The 23,286-nt window shown below is 33.3% G+C and overlaps 5 protein-coding genes across 10 annotated transcripts; 3 read left to right on the plus strand and 2 right to left on the minus strand.

The window, feature by feature from the left end:
- The first annotated feature begins 129 nt into the window (after nucleotides 1–129).
- Nucleotides 130–1,673, plus strand: LOC105253936 (mitochondrial E3 ubiquitin protein ligase 1). The gene is made up of 5 exons (XM_011262303.3): nucleotides 130–270; nucleotides 374–579; nucleotides 703–887; nucleotides 1,004–1,208; nucleotides 1,294–1,673. The coding sequence occupies exons 1-5, from the start codon at nucleotides 166–168 to the stop codon at nucleotides 1,619–1,621; spliced, it is 1,029 nt and encodes a 342-aa protein (XP_011260605.1). The 5' UTR covers nucleotides 130–165; the 3' UTR covers nucleotides 1,622–1,673.
- Nucleotides 1,674–2,139: 466 nt separating this feature from the next.
- On the minus strand, nucleotides 2,140–3,805 carry LOC105253935 (cytoplasmic tRNA 2-thiolation protein 1). The gene is made up of 6 exons (XM_011262302.3): nucleotides 3,620–3,805; nucleotides 3,301–3,532; nucleotides 3,107–3,225; nucleotides 2,854–3,042; nucleotides 2,529–2,733; nucleotides 2,140–2,410 (listed from the first exon to the last, which is right to left on the minus strand). The coding sequence occupies exons 1-6, from the start codon at nucleotides 3,665–3,667 to the stop codon at nucleotides 2,193–2,195; spliced, it is 1,011 nt and encodes a 336-aa protein (XP_011260604.1). The 5' UTR covers nucleotides 3,668–3,805; the 3' UTR covers nucleotides 2,140–2,192.
- LOC105253934 (splicing factor 3B subunit 5) lies at nucleotides 3,715–4,831 on the minus strand. Its single transcript, XM_011262301.3, has 2 exons — nucleotides 4,736–4,831; nucleotides 3,715–4,298 (listed from the first exon to the last, which is right to left on the minus strand). The coding sequence occupies exon 2, from the start codon at nucleotides 4,261–4,263 to the stop codon at nucleotides 4,006–4,008; it is 258 nt and encodes an 85-aa protein (XP_011260603.1). The 5' UTR covers nucleotides 4,264–4,298; nucleotides 4,736–4,831; the 3' UTR covers nucleotides 3,715–4,005.
- Nucleotides 4,832–5,031: 200 nt separating this feature from the next.
- LOC105253932 (cyclin-dependent kinase 12) lies at nucleotides 5,032–17,885 on the plus strand. Of its 6 annotated transcripts, none has more exons than XM_025408493.1 (11): nucleotides 5,033–5,386; nucleotides 6,275–7,637; nucleotides 7,784–8,985; nucleotides 9,063–9,490; nucleotides 9,794–9,990; nucleotides 10,062–10,266; nucleotides 10,361–10,629; nucleotides 11,392–11,559; nucleotides 16,249–16,561; nucleotides 16,928–17,048; nucleotides 17,118–17,885. In XM_025408493.1, the coding sequence occupies exons 2-11, from the start codon at nucleotides 6,280–6,282 to the stop codon at nucleotides 17,336–17,338; spliced, it is 4,482 nt and encodes a 1,493-aa protein (XP_025264278.1). In that variant the 5' UTR covers nucleotides 5,033–5,386; nucleotides 6,275–6,279; the 3' UTR covers nucleotides 17,339–17,885. The 6 variants fall into 6 exon arrangements, 5 of the variants coding, with proteins under 5 accessions (XP_025264280.1, XP_025264278.1, XP_011260597.3 ...); XM_011262295.3 differs by having other exon boundaries at nucleotides 5,034–5,386; nucleotides 6,272–7,637; XM_025408494.1 differs by lacking the exon at nucleotides 5,033–5,386 and adding an exon at nucleotides 5,421–5,869.
- A 598-nt stretch (nucleotides 17,886–18,483) lies between these two features.
- Nucleotides 18,484–21,479, plus strand: LOC105253931. Its single transcript, XM_011262294.3, has 6 exons — nucleotides 18,484–18,936; nucleotides 19,447–19,498; nucleotides 19,583–20,830; nucleotides 20,908–21,004; nucleotides 21,091–21,190; nucleotides 21,271–21,479. Exons 1-6 carry the CDS (start codon nucleotides 18,831–18,833, stop codon nucleotides 21,330–21,332), a joined length of 1,665 nt encoding a protein of 554 aa, XP_011260596.1. The 5' UTR covers nucleotides 18,484–18,830; the 3' UTR covers nucleotides 21,333–21,479.
- The last annotated feature ends 1,807 nt before the right edge of the window (nucleotides 21,480–23,286 follow it).

The raw sequence follows: 23,286 nt of genomic DNA on the forward strand, positions 1-23,286 counted from the left end.
TGACAGCGCAAGAACCTAAGAAAAATACGCGGCAATGTCCTGTCATGTTTTCTCCCAGATTCTTTAAAATTTGATAAATTTTAGAATGATTATTCCGATGATCTCTCAATCTAAATAAATTTGTGAAGATTAGAAAAAACAAACGTCCGAAAACTTAATGTAATCATGGAGTATTTAGGCGAAATAATTGCTTTTGGAATTGACACCGTCGTATTCGCTATTTGCTTGAAACAATATATCTACTACAAGAATTCAATTGAAGCGGTTAAGGTAGAAAATTAATTTGAAATTTTGAAATACATTACAATTAAAGAAAAATATGCTTAAATGTACGCATTTAAGATAGTTTGGAAGGTATATATGTATTTTGCAGAGTGTTGAACTTCACGATATTGGGTCAGATCTGAAAAATCTAATAGATAACAGTCTAAACAATAAAATAGATTATGTTGCCATCAAAGGAATAGTGAAACCATTAGGAGAATCACTGCAAAGTATTAATAAAAAAAATGTTACTGGAGTTATACAGAAGTTTACAGTTAGTGAACATGTTATTGCTAGAACATCGACTGGTTTTTGGTAAGACAATGCATATATTTATAGAATACTAATAGTGATATATAAATATCAAGAATTACCTTGATTTTATTATCACTATCATACTTTCTTAATTGACTAATCTAATTAGTTATAATGTTACAGGTCTACACATGAACGAATAATTCAAAAGTTATATCGTGTGGTTCCATTTGTTTTACAAAAGGGATGGTACTCTGTGGAAATTATAGATCCATTATCTGCTGATATCTTAGATTTGGATATAATTTCTGATAATTTTGAACCCAGTGTACCTACATTTGTGGATCTTGTATGGGGATTTTTTACAGGTAATTGTAATAAGAGTTAGGACTACTTATGTTCTTATGAAATATTGAATTATATAATTTATATATTTTATAAAAAATGCTAAGCTTTGAAACTTTACGATATTATTAATTATTAGGAGTGCGTCAACGTGGCATACAGTCTACAGAAGAAATGTTGCGTGAGAATTCAAGTATTACAGCAATAGGTGAGCTCTCGACATCACAAAATAAATCTGACACTCTTATATTGCAATCTCCGTTAAATGGGTCTCCTTTTTACATAACAAGCATGTCAATCACCACTTTGATACGGAATTTGGATGATCGTAAGAAGCTGTACAGGTATTTGTAAATTTTAATTAAAATTAATTATATTATCTATTACATAATTAAATTTCTATTAAATACATAATTTTCTAAAATACAGGATATTTTGTGTAATAAGTGGCGCAATTGGATTATTGCTTGGAGGAATCATGGTAAGACGCTACTGGAAGAATAAACAAGAGCAAAGATTGATGGAGCAGTTACGGCAATCACTTGAGACATCTCGTCAAGAAAGACGTCAAAGAGTCAGAGATAGAGATCTCAGAGAGGATCAAATATGTGTGGTTTGCAATACAAACGCTCGCGAAATTATTCTACTGCCTTGTGGTCATGTATGCATATGTGAAGATTGTTCAGCTAGCATTAATAATGATTGCCCTATTTGCAGAACAAAGATCACCCAAAGAGCAGCAGCATATATAGTATAAATTTTATTTTGATATGATTTAATTTTTATAAAACAAATATCTTTCTTGTATTACGAAAAAAAAAATATAAAATATAAAACCATTAAATGATGAAGTCAAAATATTATTGTTTAATTCAGATTGTAATATTTTCTACAAATATAAACATGTATATAATATATACATGTATCTTTATTATAAAAATATATAAAAATTTAATTTATATATAGTAATTATAAATGACAAGATTTTTAATGTTGAAATTTGATCAATATGTGGTTTTTCAATTTTAACCCTTTAACTATGGATATGCATTCCTATTCGTCATCTATTGACGACAATCGTAGTTAAAGGGTTAATATATTTGAAGTGTTCATTGCAAAAAAAAATAAATTACTTTTAGTATCAAACTTAAAACTATGTATATATAGATATATCATAATCTTTTGTTTCATAATTTATTGTTTGATAATTTATCAAATGTATCAGTAGTAGAATATTTGTTAGATAATTACAATGAAAAAGAAATATTTAAAAGTATATTTTCTGTAAAAATATATATTTTACCTGTATATTTAAATACATGAAGAGTTCAAAAATCTATACTTTGCTGTTGTTCATTTCTTTTATCTAAATCCATTATCTTCTTAGCTTTATTAGATTTGCCAATACCGAGTTTCGGCAATCCTCTGTTCAAACCTTCTAGTAAAACACAAGCTTTACATATTTCTTGACTTGAAACAAATCCACATCGAGTACAATTTCTTCTTTCTGGCATCTTTATACTATCTTTCACTTGCAACTGCTCACCTAATATGTAATGGATAATATTGATAATAGATAATATTAAAAATAATAATGTTATCTTCAATTTACATAATAAAAATGTTTTAATATTACAATAAAATATAACAAAAAATTCTCCTACCTGAATGTATTATGTCTATAATGGATGAAGGTCTTATTTTCTCCAAATCTTTTAGAAAAGCTCGTGCATGACCTCTGTAAGCATTTGGAGCATATACACATTCTGTGGAGAAATATACTAGATGCTTAAAATATGCATACATAACAATTTCTTTTTCATATGCATATTTCAGTGGTTTACAACGCATGATGGAGTCTGCACCTGCCTATATTAACATATTTGTACATCAGACTTTAATTTATCAAAATTTCCTATCATATATATATATATATATATATATATATATATATATATATAAAATATATATATAATGATGTATTCTTACAGTGATTACAGATGTACATCTTTGCAATCGGGCAATATCGCCTCTTAAGACATTCATTAACACTGTTTCAGCAATATCATCTGCATTATGACCCGTTACAATGCAATCTACCCCCAAAATTGCAGCACCTCTATCCAGTGCTTGTCTTCGAAAAACACCACAAAATGTACAATTGTTTTTACGGCCAATCTAAAATACCATTATTACAATTAATACAATTATGTAATTAACAATTTTATTAGATATATTTTACCTCTGTAACTATAGAATCCATTGTCCATCCATATAATTCCTTATATGATAAGATTTTAAGTGGAATGCCATAATCATCTCTGTTTTGTGCTACAGTTTTCAAACTATCATCTCTATATCCTATACAATAATACATCTTATAAAATATATCATATGACAATTTTATATATACATATATAATTTTTTTTATATTACCAGTAATTCCTTCATCAATGGATAAAAGAAATAGATCTAATCCATATTTGTGCCTTTCATTGAGAGTTTTCAAAACATATGCAAGTACAGTCGAATCTTTTCCACCTGATGCTCCAATGGCGACTTTGTTACCAGGTTTGAACAATTTACCATTGACAATTGTATCATGAATCTCTGTTTCAAATGCCAAAAAGAAACAGTCTTTACACAATGTATCACCAGTTTTTGGCCTCTACAAGACACATTTATTTTTAATCACATTTAATAGTAAAAACTTATAATTGTTTAAATAACAAAATTTTATGAAAATAATTTTTACCTTTAAAATAGCATCTCTTCCACATTTTGTGGAACAAGAAACAGGCATTTTGGTTGTTTTATCTCTTTTTGAGTTATCGATGATAAATTATAAAATTGTATTATATATCAATTTATTTGAGAGTAACAAGGAAAGATTATACAAAAATGTCTTTATATCTCTTCGTTAACGTACGATCGAGGTTATCCACGTTGCACACGACACTTGACGAGAGAAAATTGTGCCTATTGCACAACACATTTAAAATACTGATAATCTATTGAAATTCTCGCTCAAATATAATCGTTCTCGAAATAACAATTGTGGGATTAATAATAATGCAGTTCTTCTTTTACTTGAAAAAAAAAAAAGAAGAAACACATTCGATGAGAAAGCGACTCGCGATTTTAATCTTCCGGCTTCTCAGGCGGCGGTCCGCAAGGTTGCAGCATCTTCTCCATGAGATTGAATCTAACTCGCGCCTTGGCCTCGTTCTCGGCGATCGCAAAGAAGTTGAGTAGATCGTAATGGCCCATGAACGAACTGCAAGAATCCCGGTGTTGATTCACCAGCCACTCGAACTTGGTCGTGTCCGCGTGTCCTGTGCCGATGTACTTGGACTGTAGATGCTCCAATTGACTGTGGATGTTATAGCGCTCGCCCATCTTCTCAAACTAAGCTTCCTCGTGATCTCGTTCCTCTTTGATGGATAATCGAGTTAACGATGGTTAACAATTACGTTAGTATTTTTCTTGCAAATACTTTGCTTGCAAAAAGTTTATGTTACAGGTTATGATTTTCCGGAAAAAAAAGTAAACGGAAATTCCTCGCGCATGCGCAGCGTAAAGATCGTATTGCTTTAATAAGTAGCGTACATATGTACGTGTCATTAGACCCATTTGGTAAGAATAGAAAATATAAAAATAAATGTTATAAATGTCTACTGATTGAATAATACAATTTAATTACATTTAATAATTGTAAAATATTTCATTTGACGCTATCAAAATTTTGAATTATTTGATTAACAGATTGAGACAAAGGAGCAAAGTTTTCTTTGCCTTGATTAATCGATTAAATTTCAAAATTTTAGCATTAAATCGAAAATGAGAATGAGAATATTTTATCTCTATTTACCTCTCGATTGTCTTCAGAAAGAGAATGAATACGTAATAAGTGGCAATTGATTCGATAAAGATGTAACATGTCATTGGATGATTTTGGTCGAATCAGTAGCTTGGCCATAGAATAGCGATCTTTCATGGTTTCTCTGGGTAAAAAAGAAAGTTCCAGTAATTCTATTGGCTCGTCGGATCCGGAGCGAGCCAATCAGAGCGCCTACGAGACGCAGGGTCGCGAGTGTCGGAGAATTCTTCGAGATCTCTAGGCAACTTGCCGCATTCCACCGCACCGCGGCGGCACCGCAGTCGTTACGTCACATCGAAATGACGTGCCAAATGGTAAATGGCCTCCACTCGGTCGAGCTGGGATTTTATGATCGAGCCGAAATCCAATCCAAAGAAAATACATGCGATATGATGCGATCGGCCGCCGGAATCATAAAAATATGATCGCCTGAGCGCCGTACGATCGCGATAGAGATAAATTTCCGGCCAGAACGCACCGGTCGCCCGCGAATTATGTGCTAAAATTGCTACGTGCGAGGAACGGCAACTACGACGTGAACGGGACGGCCGTTACGCGCTCACGTCGACCTTGCCTGCTGATTTCGGGCCTGATGCGAAGGACACCGAGGCTCGCCACGACGTCGCAGGATATACATCACACGTGAGTACGAATTTATCGTCGTGCGACTCGTCGGTCCTCGTCCTCGTAGTCGTCGTTCAACTTTTCCTATCCCCCCCGGAAGAAGAAACTGGGCGAGTCCGTGCTAGAGTAATGGCGGCCGCGCTAGCTCGTTGGAGAAATTCGCGACCACGCGTTCTGTCACTTCCCGTCGTCGATCGCCAATTTCCGCGCCTCGCTTTCCGCCCAACGATATTTTTCGCCCGCTCGATCCGGATGGCATAAGCGCGATCGCCCGCTCGCTCTCTCGCGCGCAAGATAATCGCATCATTTCGCGATATCGTCCATGTATCGTCGATGTGTGCGTGAACGAGCGCGAACGCGTGTGCGTGCGTGCATGATTGTTGAGCGCGAGTGTGTAACGTGATTGTACATATCCATGACGATCTGCCTCGGGACTGTATCGAGGCACGTCGGGGCGATATCGTTGGTTTCGATTGTCGTCGTGTTTCCGCTGATGTCAGGGTAAGCCAGAAGAAACCCCGTGGCCCGCTCCTGCTGGGATATTTTCCCCTGCTCGCGGAGCCTCAGTGATGACTGTTGACAAATACAGCGATGTAAAGCCACCTCTAGCGCCCTGGAATAGAATGTTATTGTTCATGTAGAGTTTATATACTTTATCAATAAAGAAAATGCGTATATACTTGCAAAAATATTTGATTAAACTCATATATATATATATGTATACACATACACACATATATCTTATAAATTTATAGCAACATCTGCAATAAATAATATGTATGCGAGATTTGTTATCTAATTTTTATTTGCCCAAAGTTTGTCTTTATTATCATCTTGATTAAAAAACAATATATAAATGTTATTTGTACGATTAATACATATTGATATCTATCTTATTTTTAGTAGGTGACATGCCTAGCACTCGTGATATCGAACGGGCCGAACGTAATGGGAGATTTCGCTCGCGAAGAAGAGGCAGCACGAGCAGCGACGTGAATCGACACAGCTTTGATGGTACTGATAAACGACACAGACGGCATGGAAAGAGCAAGAATTCTGGCAAAAAGAAGAAGAAACGTTCGCGCGACAAGTCATTGGAGAACGTGCCGACTGTAGCTTCATCGGTTGTTAAACCATTGGTCGAGTATTCCGACGTGAGTAGCGAGGATCTCTCGGAACCGGAAGCGGGAGAGATACAATCGGAGGACAGTCGGGCCAATAGTTACACGGATGGGGAAGTACCTGAATCGCTCCTTCAGAGGCGATATTATGGCGGTACCTCGGTACCCCGTACCCTCGGAGCATCGCCCATCAGTCTGTCGCCTTCACCACCTGTTCAACATCGACACGCCATTAGTAGGCGATATTCCTCGCCGAATGAGCAACAGCAGTCGACGACGATGCATGGTGCAACAACGCCGGAATACGAGGAGGAATCGAGACGATACGCTCGACGGAAGGAAAAGAAGCACAAGCGCGAGAAGAAGAAGAAGAGGAGTCTGAGCCCGTTATCGAATTCGGGAAAAAAGAAGAAGAGAAAATCCAAGAGACATTCCGACAGCATAAGCCCGCATCACGTTGTTGTCGAGGATATTATCCTTAGCCCGGATCGCGAGAAACAATCGTCGGTCACCGCCGGCACAAATTGGTCGGAATCGCCGCCGTTGCCGTTGAAGGACAGCACATCGCCGATCTCGCCTGCGACGCCGCAGGAGCACAGGTGTCCCAGCGACGACGTGGAGTTGGAGATGTCGAGACAGACATCTCGAAACGTGACTCCACCGTCTCTCCTACCGACACGGCAGACGGAATCGCCGCACACGCCGCTACTGCCTCCGCGTGCCACAACGCCGGAGAGTTTGAATAAGGTCGTGCCGAAACACGGCAGTCCGGATCGACAGAAACGTAGTCCCAGTATTCACGCGATGCGACGTACCAGCATGAGTCCCGCACCCATCGGTCCGAGTCGCAGGAGACCGCACAGCCCGAGTCCACCGTCGAGACGCAGGGATCACAGTCCGCCGCCGCGAAGAAGAGATTTCAGCCCCACTCCGGTGCTCCATAGACTCAGGCACAGTCCGAGTCCTACCACAGTCAGACGACGAGAATTTAGTCCGAGCCCCGTAGGCAGTCACAGGCGGAGAACGGACAGTGTTAGTTCTCCTAAACGCAGACGACGAGACGAATCTGATCGACGACATCGACATCACGACAAGGATAGACGAGATAAGCGAAAATCAAGATCGACTAGAAGTCCCACCGGAAGCAGGTTTAAAAGAATTATTTTCTTGTATTATTATGTTTGTAGATATGTATGTGTATATGTATGTATGTGTTTAATATATATATCTCAAGATGTACATAAATAATTAAATGTTTCACATTTAATGTATAATAATTTTTTTCCAATTTCAGATTACATCTGCCTTTGTCTCGATCGCGATCCCGTAGCCCGCAGGGAAGATGGCGAAAGCTATCTCGTTCGAGATCGCGTTCGCGCAGAAGGAGTCGCACTCCGAAAAAATCACGCTCTCCCAGCAAGTCTCACAAATTGCTGAGAAAACACAAATCGAAAAGCCCGCGTCCTCGTATACCTTCTCCTTCACCTAGATCACGGGCTAGGAGTCCGTCGAGCATCACCGCTCGAAATCTCCGGGTGCAAGCAAAGATTAGCGAGACTAGTTTGTTTGCAGAGCTCGTAAAGGATCGGAATATGAGAGAATTGGCGTACAAAAAATTGCAGGCCGCGAAAGAGAAGGCCGTGAATCAAGACGAAGTGCAGATTATAGAAGGCACTGATGAAAGGGACAGCGGTGGTAATGTGTCCTCCGAGAATAAAACTTCCACTGACAATAAGGATAGATCCATAAATCACAAGGAGCAGCAAGTGAAGCCTACCGAGAGCACAGTCGACGTCATCGATATTCCCGTTCCGATGACGAGCGACGACGCTTTAGCGGGCAAAACACCACCATTGCCACCCAATGTCGGCCAATCGGTCACAGCTGCATCTAATTCGACATCTACGGTGGCGAATCCGCTCGCTCCTCATGCAATTATACATACTTCACCCAATCCATCATCGTCATCATCATCATCAATGCCACCCAATAACTGTCCCATTGCCATATCGCACAGCCCGAATTTTCCGGCTCCCGCTCCTGGTGTACAACCGCCGCCACCACCTCCGCCACCACTGCCGCAATCCGAGATCGCGTCGACAGTCTTATCGCAAGTGTCTGCGCCTGTTGTACCCATATCGGTGCCGCCAATTCCTCCGACACCGATTCTACCCAACATGTCTGTTCCACCGCCGCCCATTCCGCCGATTCCTGTTCCGGCGCCCAACACAATCATGTCCAAGTTCAATCCACATAACAATCTTGTACCCCTGAAATCGGTGGATCCTCCTAAGCCCCCTATAGTAACGTTCACGACCAAAAGCCTGAAGAGATTACCATTGCCACCCGGCATCAACCAGAACGATCTGGAAAGCATAGATTCCCCGCCGAGTCGTTCTCCAACCCCTCCCAGCAAAACGCAGTCCAAATTTTCAACGGCATCGACACCGAAACCACCGCAGAAAAAGAGCATCAAAGATCTGCCGATGCCGCCAGGTAAATTCTTCCCTTTTTATTTTAATTTCTTTTATATCTTGTACATCTTAATTTCAATTTATTATCAAATTTTGCAGTCGTACCTGGTTCGGAAGACCTGAGTGGCGAGGATGATCCGAACGCGACACCGCCACGTTTGAAGGTAGAACGAGTAACGCCGAAACCCAAACTGAAGAGACCCAAAATATTAAAGCGCAGAGGATCACGAAATTCTCACGCTCCCATGTCAGCCCCTGGCGGTAAAGATTGGGGAGAACGATGCGTCGACGTGTTTGAATGCATAGCGCAAATCGGAGAAGGTACTTATGGACAAGTGTACAAAGCGCGAGACAAGCGAGCCGGCGTGCTAGTAGCCTTGAAGAAGGTTCGCCTTGAGAACGAGAAGGAGGGCTTCCCCGTCACGGCAGTCAGAGAAATAAAGATCCTGCGGCAGCTAAATCACAAAAATATTGTTAATCTTAGGGAAATAGTCACTGATAAGCAAGACGCGCTGGACTTCCGGAAGGTATCTTTTTAGCTAAAGTTATATACGATATTTGTAGTGGCATTCCATACTATATATTTTTATTAGATGTATTTTTGTATTTTACTTATTAAGAAATTTTGTATATAGAATAAATCATGCACACATAGCAGCGAGTAGATAGAAATATTGCACACGCATGCATACATCGATTATATGAGATATTCTATATTGATAATTATCGCAAGCAACTTTTCAGTATCTGACAAACAAGAGTACGGAATACTTCTACTAGTTTATTATGTTCATGAAACTAGTTATGTATAATCATCTTTCATGTTTCAGGATAAAGGTTCCTTTTATTTAGTTTTCGAATATATGGACCATGATTTAATGGGCCTACTGGAATCCGGTATGGTGGATTTCAATGAGATGAATAATGCTAGTATCATGAAGCAGTTACTGGATGGTTTAAATTATTGTCATAGCAAAAATTTTTTGCATCGAGACATCAAGTGCTCGAATATATTGATGAATAATAAGTGCGTGTGATTTCCAATGAATAATTTTTTTCGCTGATAATTATTGAATATAATCGTACGATTTGTATTAGGGGCGAAGTTAAATTGGCTGACTTCGGTTTGGCACGACTATATAATGCGGAGGACAGACAGAGACCGTACACCAATAAAGTGATCACTTTGTGGTACAGACCTCCCGAACTTTTGCTAGGAGAGGAACGTTACGGACCCGCGATTGACGTATGGAGTTGCGGTTGTATCTTGGGAGAATTATTCTCAAAGAAACCGTTATTTCAGGTAAATATTATATACATCTCGTAATCATCCATTAAACTGTGTAAAAAAAGATGAATGTTAATTTGTTATTAATATTAGAAATTCTTCATCACAGGCCAATGTAGATTTGATGCAATTAGAGATGATTTCGAGGGTTTGTGGAACACCTACTCCTGCTGTTTGGCCTTCTGTGATAAAATTGCCGCATTGGCATACACTTAAGCCAAAAAAGCAGCATAGAAGACGTCTGAGAGAGGATTTCGCCTTCATGCCAGGGCCAGCCTTGGATCTTCTTGATAAGATGTTGGAATTAGATCCTGAGAAGCGAATTACGGCAGCCGACGCGCTTAAGAGTGCTTGGCTGAAGAATGTTCAACCTGAACAGTATGTTATCCTTTGACTATATAAGTATGAACTGTTAATTACTACATTTACACATTATCATATATTGCAGTTGATCAAAAAGATCAAAAGATTTAAATGTATGGTAAATTCCACTATTCTAGACTTATTGTTTCTTTTTGTAAACTGGAATTTCTCTCTTTGCATTATTTTTCCAATTTATATTTGCCACATGATCATGCCTATAATGAGAAGAAAAGTAGAACAGTGTGCAACAATCATTTTTATTTTATACATATATGTCATTAAAACAGAAGATTAGTAAATATTTCAGAATAAATAAAACAATTTGGTAGTGATAATTTCAGAATAGAGGAATTTTACTATAATTTGTAAAATATGACTTGTAAAATTAAACTTAGGCATACATAGCTTGTAAAATTAAATTTGCTTTGTGCAGATCAAATATCAATTATTTAGAACCGGAAAACTTTCCCTAATATGCATATTTTAGTAAACATTTCATAAAAAATTAAAATTAAGGAAAATTTATTAAATTTTAATATAAAGCACAATTGGATATTTGATCTAACGCGGATTATTTAATCAAATACGGATTTATTTAAACAAACGCATTACATACTTGAAAATATTTTTTGCTCAGTTTTATATTATAAGGTACGCAATTTATTAGCAGTCCATGCTTATATAGTCAAAATATGTTATCTTTTTGCATTTGTTTTGAAAACTATTTTTCTGTTAAATCCTATTCTTAAAATACATCACGCTTTCACGATATATCAGGATGCCAGCGCCGCAGCTTCCTACTTGGCAAGATTGTCATGAGCTCTGGAGTAAAAAGCGAAAACGCTTGTTACGAGAACAACAAGAAAGCGCTGCGGCGAAGATGCCTCTTCTTCCCTTCCCGAATAAAGGAGGTCCCCACAAGGATGATCTATCAGATGTCGGAGGGTGAGTAAAACAGATAAAGAGAGATCTAATCTACGAGTTGCTGAAACACGTATATCTCAGTGCCGTTACCAGCAACTAATTTGCTTACACATGTAGACGGCTGTGTACGACGAATTGTGCTTGGCATTTATTTTCTTTAGCGAAAAATTGCATTGTTAGATGAGTTTTTCTTGAAAAGCGTGGAGCGATAATGAAAGAAGGAAAGTAGTTATATATATTTCTGTATGTTCCTGCCGATCCTCATTCGCATGCCGATCTTCCTTCCTCTTAACTAATGAATCGAGTTAATTTTAGTTTCGTTCACAGTCGTTCGAAACGACGATGGCAATAACACAGAACAATGGAAAATAGAGGAGCACGAAACGTCGTTCTCTATTCGTGCTGCTTCGCTCTCCAGAAACTGTTTATTGTTTATAAACGATTTAATTTTATAGACTGCCTGTGTGAGACATATTTAAATATATGTATCTTTTTGGGCATATACATACATGAAATGTCCTAGCGATAATGATTTACCATAAAGAAATATGTTATATTATTTAACCCTTTGGCTGCTTGTGCACATAAAACTACTTACTCCCAAGATTTTAAATAATTGAACTAGAAATGTAGTATGCAACTTTTATTACTTTATATTATTTTTTATTAGTATAAAAGAACAATATGCAAAACATTAATCAATTGATTAATTACTTAAAATTTTGATTGCTTCTATTGTAAAAAGTTTTACAAAGTTATAAAATGTTAGCTTGCATTTGTAGTTGAAGGGTTAATTATTTGCCTCATTTCTTTGTTCTCATATGGAACAATTTGAAATAATTATAATGAGAATGACTGTTATATAATTATGTTATCGTAGCTTATTTATACAAATTTCTCATGTAATCACTACTAATATAGTACAAACATCTATCTACATGAGAGAAAAGTATATATCCTAATAATCACTGTGATTCAGTCTACCATTTGTTTTTAAGAACAATTGTAAAAGTTAAGTTATCACAGTTTATGCAGCTCTAATTTAATTAATATACATGTACATATCCATCAATATATTGTATAAACTGAAAGATATATATGTATACACATATATATATGTATACATGAATGTATATCTGCATGTTACAAAAAAGAAGGAAAAAATATATGATGCACGCGCGAATATATAATATATCGAAATGAAATTATTCATATATAATTTATGCGCATGTGCATATAGATGTAGAGTCTCAGATGTAGAATCTTATAGAAAGATTTGTTTAATATCTTTATGTTAATATATATATATATATATATATATATATATATTTATATATATAAAATTTATAACGCAATTTATATTCAACCAAAAATAGTTGAAAGTACGATTGAAATAAATGACTGAACGATTTGATTGTAAATAAATACGGAAATCACGTTTCAATACGTGATTTCTTTCTCTTTTTCTTTCTTTCTCATGTTACTTTTCATAAGAAACTATCCAATTTATACCTATAGGTAGAGGATAAAACAACGACCTATGCAAATAAAGAGCTTCGAGCCGAGCTCTATAGTGTAAATATAGGCAATGTACAGGTACAGAGGAAATATGCTGTAAGAAGATCGAAGAGGACGAAAATACAAGAAGAAGACTAAATGTGTGATGGATGAATGAATCGCGCACGAAGATATTAATTTTAATTCCATTAATATAATTTTATTTATATTTGATTCTCTCAATTTATTCAAACATTCGTGGCATATTATATTTTTGTCATCTTTCTATATACATATAGCAACTGTATTACGATTTAGTAAGTCATATTATAGATAGTTACACGATATATGAATTTCAATATGCAAATGCTGAATCATTGTGTACATTATTATTTACGTTATCTTTTTTTTTTTCTTTTCTTTTTTTGCGTTATGTTAAGTGATACTATTTTTAGGATAAAATTTAATCTTTGGATCTTTTCTAATGTAATAGCATATTGTGTAAAAAAATGTAATATATATAAGGCGTCCAAAGACATTTGCCTAAATGTCTCTATGGACAATTGCTCTACTGAATCTTTATGCTATTAAAATATTTTATTATATTTAATTTTTTAGTTCTGATGTGTCTCTTTATTTTTATGTTGGAATTAGCTAGTAGTACTTTTCCAAAGAAGTAATCCAATGCAAGCAACATATATTTGCAGGCAATTATCTTGGACGATGCTTATTTATCAGCATTCATTGTCTGATTCACACATGTAAAAAAATAATCACAAAATATATGTTATTATTTCTACTTGTTCCACAAATATTCTGATACTTTTATAATTTTTTCCGCCATTTATTATGTATGAATATATCTCTATTTCATTTTTTTTAATATGTATGTATAAGTACTGAATCATGTTTTTAAAAATGAATTAATTACACAATAATAACAATTTAAATGTGGCATATAAAAAATATGAAATTAAGATCATCTATTCTATGATATTTGAATTGATAAATTAAACTTTTTCATAGGCAGAATTCAAGCAGAGAATATATATTAATGTGTATATGTGTATTTATATAATGTACTATTACATATACATATGTACACACACATTCTTATACACATTTTTCTGCACGATATAAATGCTTTCGAGCTTTTTTATATTATTAAAACTATCTTTTAATAATATATAATATACAGGAAAAGAGCATGATATAGCAAAATTATTACATATTTCGTATAGAAAAAAAGTGTATGATGTTTCTTGATATTTCATACACTTGATATGACAATAAAGTTGAAAAATCAAACAATGTAAATCCTTCCCTGCCTCTCTTAAAAGAAAGAGTATGAAAAGGACATATATTTGTCAGAGATTTGAAGGAATTTATGTGAGAAGTAGTAAAATCTCTCAATTCTGATATAATTTGCAATGCTTTTAATGCATCAATAGACCATAATATAATAAGATAATCTGCACATTACAAATTTATATATCTTAGAGAGAAACATATACTACATATATTAAAAATTAATAAAAAGACTGATCTTATAAAAATTGGTCTTTTATGTTATATTGTTTATGAAGAAATCTACATTGTAATAGATTGCATTTCAAAATATATTAATATGAATTATATCATAATAATGTTTGTACATATGATATACATATTTTTTTTATAAATATGATGTAAAATGCTTTGGAAAATACAATGTTTTAAAACGTAACATGTTTTTATATATAACTTTTATTAAATATTGTATGATAAAGATATAAAATGATAATAATCGCTTGTAAAATACATAATTATTCTATGATTAATCATTTAATATATTGTTAACATGTAGTATAAAATGTTATGCTCAGGAAACACACAATAGTTGAAATTATAATAATCAAGCTGTTATATTTAATATATATTGATATTTTCCATTACTCTCTTTTTTTCTCTCTTAAATAGTATAATTTAAAAACTTGTTAAATTATTTGTCTGTACGATGTATGTAATAGATAAAAGTTATATGTTTAATTATATTATTGATGGATACTGTTTCATTATATGCTGTTCCAAAATATAAGATATAACTAATCCAATAATTTAATTAATATCATAAATATTCCACAAGATAATATTTTATAATTATGTAAGAAAAATTTATATAAGAATGTAAAATAAGAATTTATAAATAGACACACACACACACACATATGTATATATATATATATATATATATATATATATATATATTTATTTATTTATATATAATATTTACACACACACACGCACGCACGCACAATATAGTTTGTGTTATGATTTATATTGGAATATGTAGAGAAAATGACATATAAGATTTTGGATCCAGAATTATTTATAGGTACAAGATAATTGGCATAATGTCTAATAGGAGAAAATTATGTTTCAGGAGATAATGTAATATTGTGGCTGAATAATAGATGGACAAATTTTGTAACACTTATAAGAATATATAATAGGTAATGAAAGTTCCAAATCTTAAATACGTGTTCACGCCCAGAGTGTCCAATCTTATTATTATCATGTCTATCAAGTACATGAATCATATAACCACTTTCATGTGTGCTTAAGCTTAGCTAACCGAATAATAATCAAATTGCTTTATGATACTGTTTTACATAACATAAAATCTATTTGTAGTAATGCATTAAATGAAAAAGAACTACTTGCGCCTTGCAATTGTTGCTTTATGCAATAAATAATAACAAAAATATTACATGATTATATTTCTGCTAATATGTTATGTGCATGTATTTGTAATTCTATTGCATTGGCTTATTTTAAGATACGTTTATACAGCTTGTTAATTGCATGATCTTCATATTTATTCATATTATTATTATTGTTATATTATTAAAATAATTTAATATTTGATTATAGTCAATAATGCAATCGAATATTCATAAAATTTCTGTAAGAATTTGTGTATACATTTTACAATTTAAAATTAAAAAATGAATATTATATTATCACTGGATTTTTATCACTGAATCTCGTAATGTATTTCATGTGACTTTTCTAAATAAATTAATATCATCGCATTCATTCTATATAAATACATGTTGGGGAGAATAATTTATCTCTTATTATAATTTACCTCTTGTTTATATAATTTATCTTTTGTCTATTTTTATTGTATTTTTATTGAATTTTAATGTTTGCCCTGTGACTCTGTTACAGGTCCTCTAAGCGACTGAAAATGGAAGCAGGCTATAATTCACATCCGAGCAGACTCGGTGCGGAAGGTCATTACGGTGAAGATAATTTGTTTAATCAAAGCGGACCGTACATAGTGTCTACACCGTCGTACTATTTTAACAATTCACCACCTGTTAAATCGCAATCGAATCTGAAGGGAGATAATCAACCATCAATAGAAATGTGTACCGAAGGTAATCTTGCCCGGAGGCTGACGATTCTCACGAATTCCTTAAATCAGGGAAAGCCAATTCGTGTTGACGATCTTCTGTCGCTTCGATCGGACCAGACTGAGGTATCTATATAAAGATATTTATTTTATTTTAATATAGTTTTAAAATTCCCGCCTTTTTTAAATATAGTCATATTGTATTGTGACATAAACAGAAAAAAATTATATAAATTTTTGTCTTATGATAAATATAGTAAATAAATTTTTTTCCCAAAAAAAAGTGAAAGAATTCCTGTAGTTTCTCGCTTCACGACCATCATTATAACGACTATAATGAACATCAGGAACTTTAATCAATTTTTATTATAAAAAAATATTTCTCAATAATATAAAATATATTTTTAAAAATAAAAGATTTTACAATTTTAAATATTTATTACATATATAATTTATATATATATATTTATTTATTTATTTATATATTTGCAGTGTGATCCAAAGGTGGTGCAATTATTGGGCGATCTACGTGCTGAGCTTCGTCTCGCTGCAAACGCTCGACCGGGCGGGCAACTGGATCCACATCTTCCCATACTAAATCCGCCTCTCTTAGGTTCGTGACACGAGATAATCCTATATCCTACATCTCTCGCGTTATTATTGCACTCGTATTTTCTTGCAGATACGAACGCGCCGCACGGGCCAGGTAATTTCGACGCGCACGCAGTGTACGCCGGCGACGATGCCGTAAGCTCCCATGGGAGGTGGTCGCAGCTGGCCACTGCCGGGGTTCGAAATGCTTTGTCGGCACTCATATCATATTACGGTCTGGATAACGTCTACAATCCCGCCAGCTCCGCCGCTGCAATTGGCCGATTACCACCAGGTAAACCACCTGTGTAGTCAAAGCGCAGAATCTTTTTCTGCCCTCGACTTCCTCGCAGCAATCCGTATTCAGCTCGTAATGATTTGTGCGAAGTCATGCGGTACGGAACCTGCGTATGTGCGTGCAAAATTGGAAGGGATGAAAAAGAGAGAAATCTATATAAATATATCGCTATTTTTTAAATTATACTAGCGATAGGAAGAGCAAAAAAGAGAAGAAAGAAAGAAAGAAAGATATGATATCATTCATATCATCAATCTGTTTATAGCCTTCGTTATCATCACTCCGTTAATTATAAGTGCACACTCAGTGTATAATTGTATGATACGCGATCAAATATTTAATTAGAATGTACAAGTTTTCTCCCCAAATGTGACAATGGTATTATAATCGTTATAGTGCACACTTTGAATTACTAACGATACGATACGATTGTTTCTCAAAGTCATCATTCGATCGGTCACGGCTCTGAACGATATTCTCTGACATTTCTTTCCCGCATCATATGAAAGATCTGTGATACACATATGTATATAAATATACATACATTACATCTATATATACATACATATATAAATATATATATATATATATATATATATATATATATATATATATATATATATTACGAATGTAGAAATTTCTCAAATGAAGCTCGATTTTTCCTGACGCTTGTTCTCATTCTCTGATGAAAGAGAAAAGACTTTTGTTTGTGATGCTCGAAGCGCGAGATCTTAAGGATTTGCATTCTGGTTTTATTGTAATTTTACAAATAAGAGAAAAAGAGAGAGAGTTTTATTTTCAAGAAAAGTTAAGCAAAATGTGCTGGCAGGAACGCTGGTTGATTATAAATTAGCGTAACAAAATGGTAACGCTAAGAAAAAAAAATGTGAATATTTATTTATTGCTTAAGATTTTTTATATAAGACGCTAGCGCTTATTTATTATAAACATATTTACGGTGTATAATGTACATACTTATATGCTAAGGATATACAATAAAAAGATATCGATAGAAAAATGTCTTAAGCCTCAAATTGAAACATATATATAATATTAAACATATATGCAAAAAAATATTTTTTTTCTTTTGAAATGTGAAATTTAATAATTAATGAAATAATATTTTTTTAAATAAAATTTAATGAGATTAGAGCTGTATAGATACTTTTATGATTGTTAGATACACCTCTATTAGAGATATTTCTATATAGTTAAAAAATATCAAATTCTTAAAATTCCCCATGGGACCTTTGGAGTTTTTGGGACGTCCCTGAGTTTTCTTTTCGTCACATGTAAGTTTGTACGATAACTATTATGGCGGATTGTATCGAATGCATAGATGTGTGATACATGTAAATAAATAAATGCTGAAGATCGTGTAATTAAAATTAGTGAACATACAAAAGTGCACATTTTATTCGGATAATTTATCGAAAAGATTTAATTAGCAAACATTGGTTGAAGAAACTAAGAAAGATACTTGTTGCTTCAAAACGTACTCCGATAATGTCAACATTTTTACAATTTAACTGTCTCATACATGATGAAGTTGCCAGAAAAGCGATAGAAAATTACATGGGAATTTTACAGGAAGCATTCCAACAGTATCAAAGTGAGTATAAACATAATGCTCCAATCTTGCTTTTTCTTTAAATTAAATATTGTGAGAGAAAGAAAGACAGAGAGACAAAGAAAGTACGAATTAAAAATTAGCAATTATTATATATATGTGTTATTTTTGCAACGTCTCATATAAATTCGTGCATATTTTTCAAAACGTTGAATTTGTAAATTTTTGAGTTATAAATTGTTTTGACATACTTTGGAAAACTTTCATATAAAGTAACTGACTTTACTTTCATACAGATATTTACGCCCTCTGAAAATAATGGAAGAAACTAAGTGTAAAAATAGCGCTAAATTTTGTCGCCCTCTGTAGTCGATTGTTTGAAATATCTGAACTAAATTACTAAACAGCTCTAGTTCAAATAATAATCCGCACTTTCTAGCTAAAGTTACTAAGAATTAAGCGCGCGAAAATTTAAATATTTGAATTGCATTAGCAGATTATTATGTTGATATAAATAATTTGTTTAATGATTCTTTTTTCACCTTTTTGTAGATTTATGGGAAAAATACATAAAGTTGCAAGAGAAATATGAACAATGCAATGTGTAGGTTTTTATATATAATCTTATTTATATAATCTCACGAATAAAAAAAATTATAATTCACAGATAATTATCAATGTTTTGTAGACACTCTTCATTCCAAGTGACTGATAACCCTTGCACAGAAATAAAAGACGAACTATTAACGCCTCAAAGACAGTTGAACGATGACATTATCGCACAAGAAGAAAAGACTTCATTGTTGGAATTAGATACACTAAATGTAGACTCTGTTAATTTTAAATCTAATATTGAAGCTGATTCTTCTCTATGTTCGAAAGAATCTTCGTGTGAAGATACCGACAATGAAAGCCCATCAAAGAGCCCAGTATTCTCCAGAAAGTGTCCAAGAATTGGCAGTATTTCCGTAAAGAAGTTCGCACGTTCGCCTAAACCAGCATCGATATATAATAATTTAATGTCAGACATGAACATACATAGTAGCTCTAAAAAGGTTCCTTCAAAATATAATAAGAAATTAGAGATTAGTACATCACAGCATGTGGAAACTACATTTTTGCCGGATGGAAGAAGATTAAAGCAATCTCGACTTGTATTTCATCCAATCAAGTGTAACGAAGAGACAGAACCACTAAATGTACAGAAACATAAGCCAGACAGTATATTGTCCAAAATAGAACAAAAATCTATAGAAGACATTTCTGTAATAAAAGCATTTATAGCTACAGAAAATAATATCACAGATACCAATGAGATTTTTGATGATGTAACAAAGATCAGTCCTACACAGAAAAATATCACTTCTAAGATTATGAAAAATAATGTAGCAGATACTAATGAAACTTTTGAGGATATAATAGAGATTAGCCCTACACAAAGAAACATCACATTTAACAATAAGATTACGCACCGTTTAAGACTCAAGAGAAAAACTTCTGCAATAAAAAATTCTTCAAGTAAATATAAATGTCACAATCCTGTTTCTAGCATTGCACCAAAGATAATGATAGATGCTATAGATTTTGCATTATGTTCTTCACCTGAACATACTCTTATAGAAATAAATGATAACCCGAAATTGATTGGAAACACATCTAATACTGTAGTTAATACACGGAAAGATAAAAGTAATGTAAGTAATCTTTCACCAATAAAAATGTGTAATGAAACCAATGTTCAAATTAAAAAGGAAGATGAATCGATAATAAAAGTACAAAATATTGCTGAAAAGAAAAATGCCTTTATCTATGAAGATGAGAACTTTTGTCTATCTGCCAAGCTAGCTATAAACAAAAATGATACGGATGATTTCAGTTTGTATGATATAGAGAACAAGCCACCTGGGAAAAAAGCACTATTAGCTAAGTTTGACGTGTAAATATTATTTAATTGGTAACATAAGTTTTTCTTACATATTATATAATATGTAATAATAAAAATATTATTTGCAGATTGCCAACAAAAAAGGAGAATTCAGAGCAGATTAACATGCGATGCAAAGCTGACAGAGCAAGGCTGAATGGCTGGGATTGTTGGGAATGTGAAGAAGTAAATTAACATGATTAAAATATGTACACAAGAAACAAATACTTTTCTTTATGAAGAAATATTAATTTCTGTATGTAATTTTTTAGTATTACAAGAATTTGTTGCTATCAAAGGATGAATTGCAGAAGCGAAAGAATCAGTGCTCGCGGCATCGACATAAATACGAGAGACCGAATACACCAGAAGGTACACATTTAATATGTTTCTTATTACTTCCATGATACATTATATAAAATATATGATTTGTTTTTTTTTTTTTTTTAAAGGATTTTGGGATCCAGAATTTCCTGAGACACTATCAAGCACATATCGGCGAAATAAAATCTGATATATCATCATTTAAATTTCTATTAAGTCACTCGTAAATATGAATATATGCACATTGAATATTGATTGCAAAGCAATGCATATTATATATCATTAATCAGATAATAGGTTTCTTGAGAAAGAATGGAAATAAAAAAAATTCATAATATAAGAGAATACTTTAAATTTTAAAATAAGAAAGTTTGATTATATTTCATATTTTTCATTATTATATACGCACACACACACACACACATGTATTTTATTATATTTCCTTCCTTAGTAAAATTTTAGAAAACTAAATATTAATCATAAAATAATTGCAATTAGATATAAAATATACGTATTAAGAGATGGAGGGAAGTGTAAATGCGGTCATGGCTTGAACATAGATCGATTTATTATTTTACAACATGTATATAGTATTATATTTTGGGGGTAACATAGTATAGATTTATATATATAACTATATTATTTCATTTTTTTTTAATATATAGATTCATCCCTTTACATAAAAATATAGAATCTGTTTTATGAGTCGGTACTAAAGAAGGCTAATCAAACTTAGTTGCAGTGATCAAGCGAAGTTTGACACAGTTTCAAGGTACATCAGTGCTCCTTCCGAAATCCTCTCAAAAATAATACAATGTTATTAATTAATTAATTTCATAGGCGCTCGCGAAACTTTAATCCTTAATCGACATCAGCTTCGATTTCAATTTCTCGCGACATCGTTTAAAGATATTTAAATCAAGATAGACTGTCCCCCGTCTCTTACTTTCTCAAGAATTATTAGTTTTCGGCGAGTTAATAAATAGATGCATTATTAAATAGATATGTGTGTACGTGTACAGAATATATTTGCGGGAAAAACAATAAAACAATCGTATCATGTTAAAAGACTTGCAATATAATGCAAGTTTCGAATCGTTAAATATAGTACTAAACCTTGATATAATACACCTGGATATCCCAAGCGTGGATTATATATTTACGTATATAATCTGCACCATTTAATATCGTTCATTAAGCTATATATAATTCTCCAGCGAAATAATCGCGCATACATAATATTTTAAGACATCAAGCCAATTTTCTTACAATTTCGAAAAGTAAAATGTTACTTAAATTGTACAATTATATCCGGACTTCTTGCACGGATTAATGTAATAATTTGTAGCTGTCCGATCGATCATTCACACGTATTTTAAACATGTTCTTGATAACTCTACGATATAACAAAGCTTGATATTGACGAATAATCAGAAAAATTCGTCTCTATACAAAATAAATATGTAGAATATATTAGATTTTTTTTTATAAAGACGATAACAAAACCTTCTGGTATTGTTTCGATTTGCTGCATTAAAATAGATTTGTGCTCACGTATGTATATTTTGGTATTACACAATTGACTTAGCTGATTGGTTTATGTTGATTATTATTTATCGATTCTTTCTCTGGGTCAAAAGATTCATCCAAAATTTTAAAGCTATTTTAAAGCACGTTAGTCGAAGGGCACGTTAATGCAATTCAATTGAGTGTAATAAATTATATGTACACGCAAGAATAGAATGTTATACAAATGTGTTTCGCGATTACAAATAAAATCAATTCATCACGATTATACTGAGTCGATATGATATATTTAAATTATTAAAATTAATACAATTTCTCGATTTTATAGATGTTCTACAGAAAATCCTGTTGTCTACAAAAGATAATACATTTTGTCGACGGACAATGAAAATCCTGACCTGTATTTATGTTGCATATTTAATGTTAACTAGAGCTAGTTTGATCTCATTAAATTCAATTATTAATACTGCGTGCAATCCTTTATATCAAATGAATAAAGCTCCGCGATTTTAAATGGCCGCGTTTAACGCTAAACAAAATGCTAGATTAGATTCTACTAGTATAAAATGTTCCGTTGTATCACCGATCGATCGCACAGTAATAGAGTTCAGTCGTTG

The sequence above is a fragment of the Camponotus floridanus genome, unplaced genomic scaffold (assembly GCF_003227725.1).
Source record: "Camponotus floridanus strain SB8 unplaced genomic scaffold, Cflo_v7.5 scaffold21, whole genome shotgun sequence".
Classification (NCBI taxonomy): domain Eukaryota; kingdom Metazoa; phylum Arthropoda; class Insecta; order Hymenoptera; family Formicidae; genus Camponotus; species Camponotus floridanus.

Coding starts and splice junctions, on each gene's coding strand:
- LOC105253936 (XM_011262303.3), top strand. CDS start 166: ATGGAGTATTTAGGCGAAATAATTGCTTTTGGAATTGACACCGTCGTA. Junction 580..702: donor AGAACATCGACTGGTTTTTG/GTAAGACAATGC, acceptor ATAATGTTACAG/GTCTACACATGAACGAATAA. Junction 888..1,003: donor TGTATGGGGATTTTTTACAG/GTAATTGTAATA, acceptor ATTAATTATTAG/GAGTGCGTCAACGTGGCATA.
- LOC105253935 (XM_011262302.3), bottom strand. CDS start 3,667: ATGCCTGTTTCTTGTTCCACAAAATGTGGAAGAGATGCTATTTTAAAG. Junction 3,533..3,619: donor GAAGAGATGCTATTTTAAAG/GTAAAAATTATT, acceptor TGTGTCTTGTAG/AGGCCAAAAACTGGTGATAC. Junction 3,226..3,300: donor CATTGATGAAGGAATTACTG/GTAATATAAAAA, acceptor ATTATTGTATAG/GATATAGAGATGATAGTTTG.
- LOC105253934 (XM_011262301.3), bottom strand. CDS start 4,263: ATGGGCGAGCGCTATAACATCCACAGTCAATTGGAGCATCTACAGTCC.
- LOC105253932 (XM_025408493.1), top strand. CDS start 6,280: ATGCCTAGCACTCGTGATATCGAACGGGCCGAACGTAATGGGAGATTT. Junction 11,560..16,248: donor GATCTATCAGATGTCGGAGG/GTGAGTAAAACA, acceptor ACTCTGTTACAG/GTCCTCTAAGCGACTGAAAA. Junction 17,049..17,117: donor ACTAAATCCGCCTCTCTTAG/GTTCGTGACACG, acceptor ATTTTCTTGCAG/ATACGAACGCGCCGCACGGG.
- LOC105253931 (XM_011262294.3), top strand. CDS start 18,831: ATGTCAACATTTTTACAATTTAACTGTCTCATACATGATGAAGTTGCC. Junction 21,005..21,090: donor ATTGTTGGGAATGTGAAGAA/GTAAATTAACAT, acceptor GTAATTTTTTAG/TATTACAAGAATTTGTTGCT. Junction 21,191..21,270: donor GAGACCGAATACACCAGAAG/GTACACATTTAA, acceptor TTTTTTTTAAAG/GATTTTGGGATCCAGAATTT.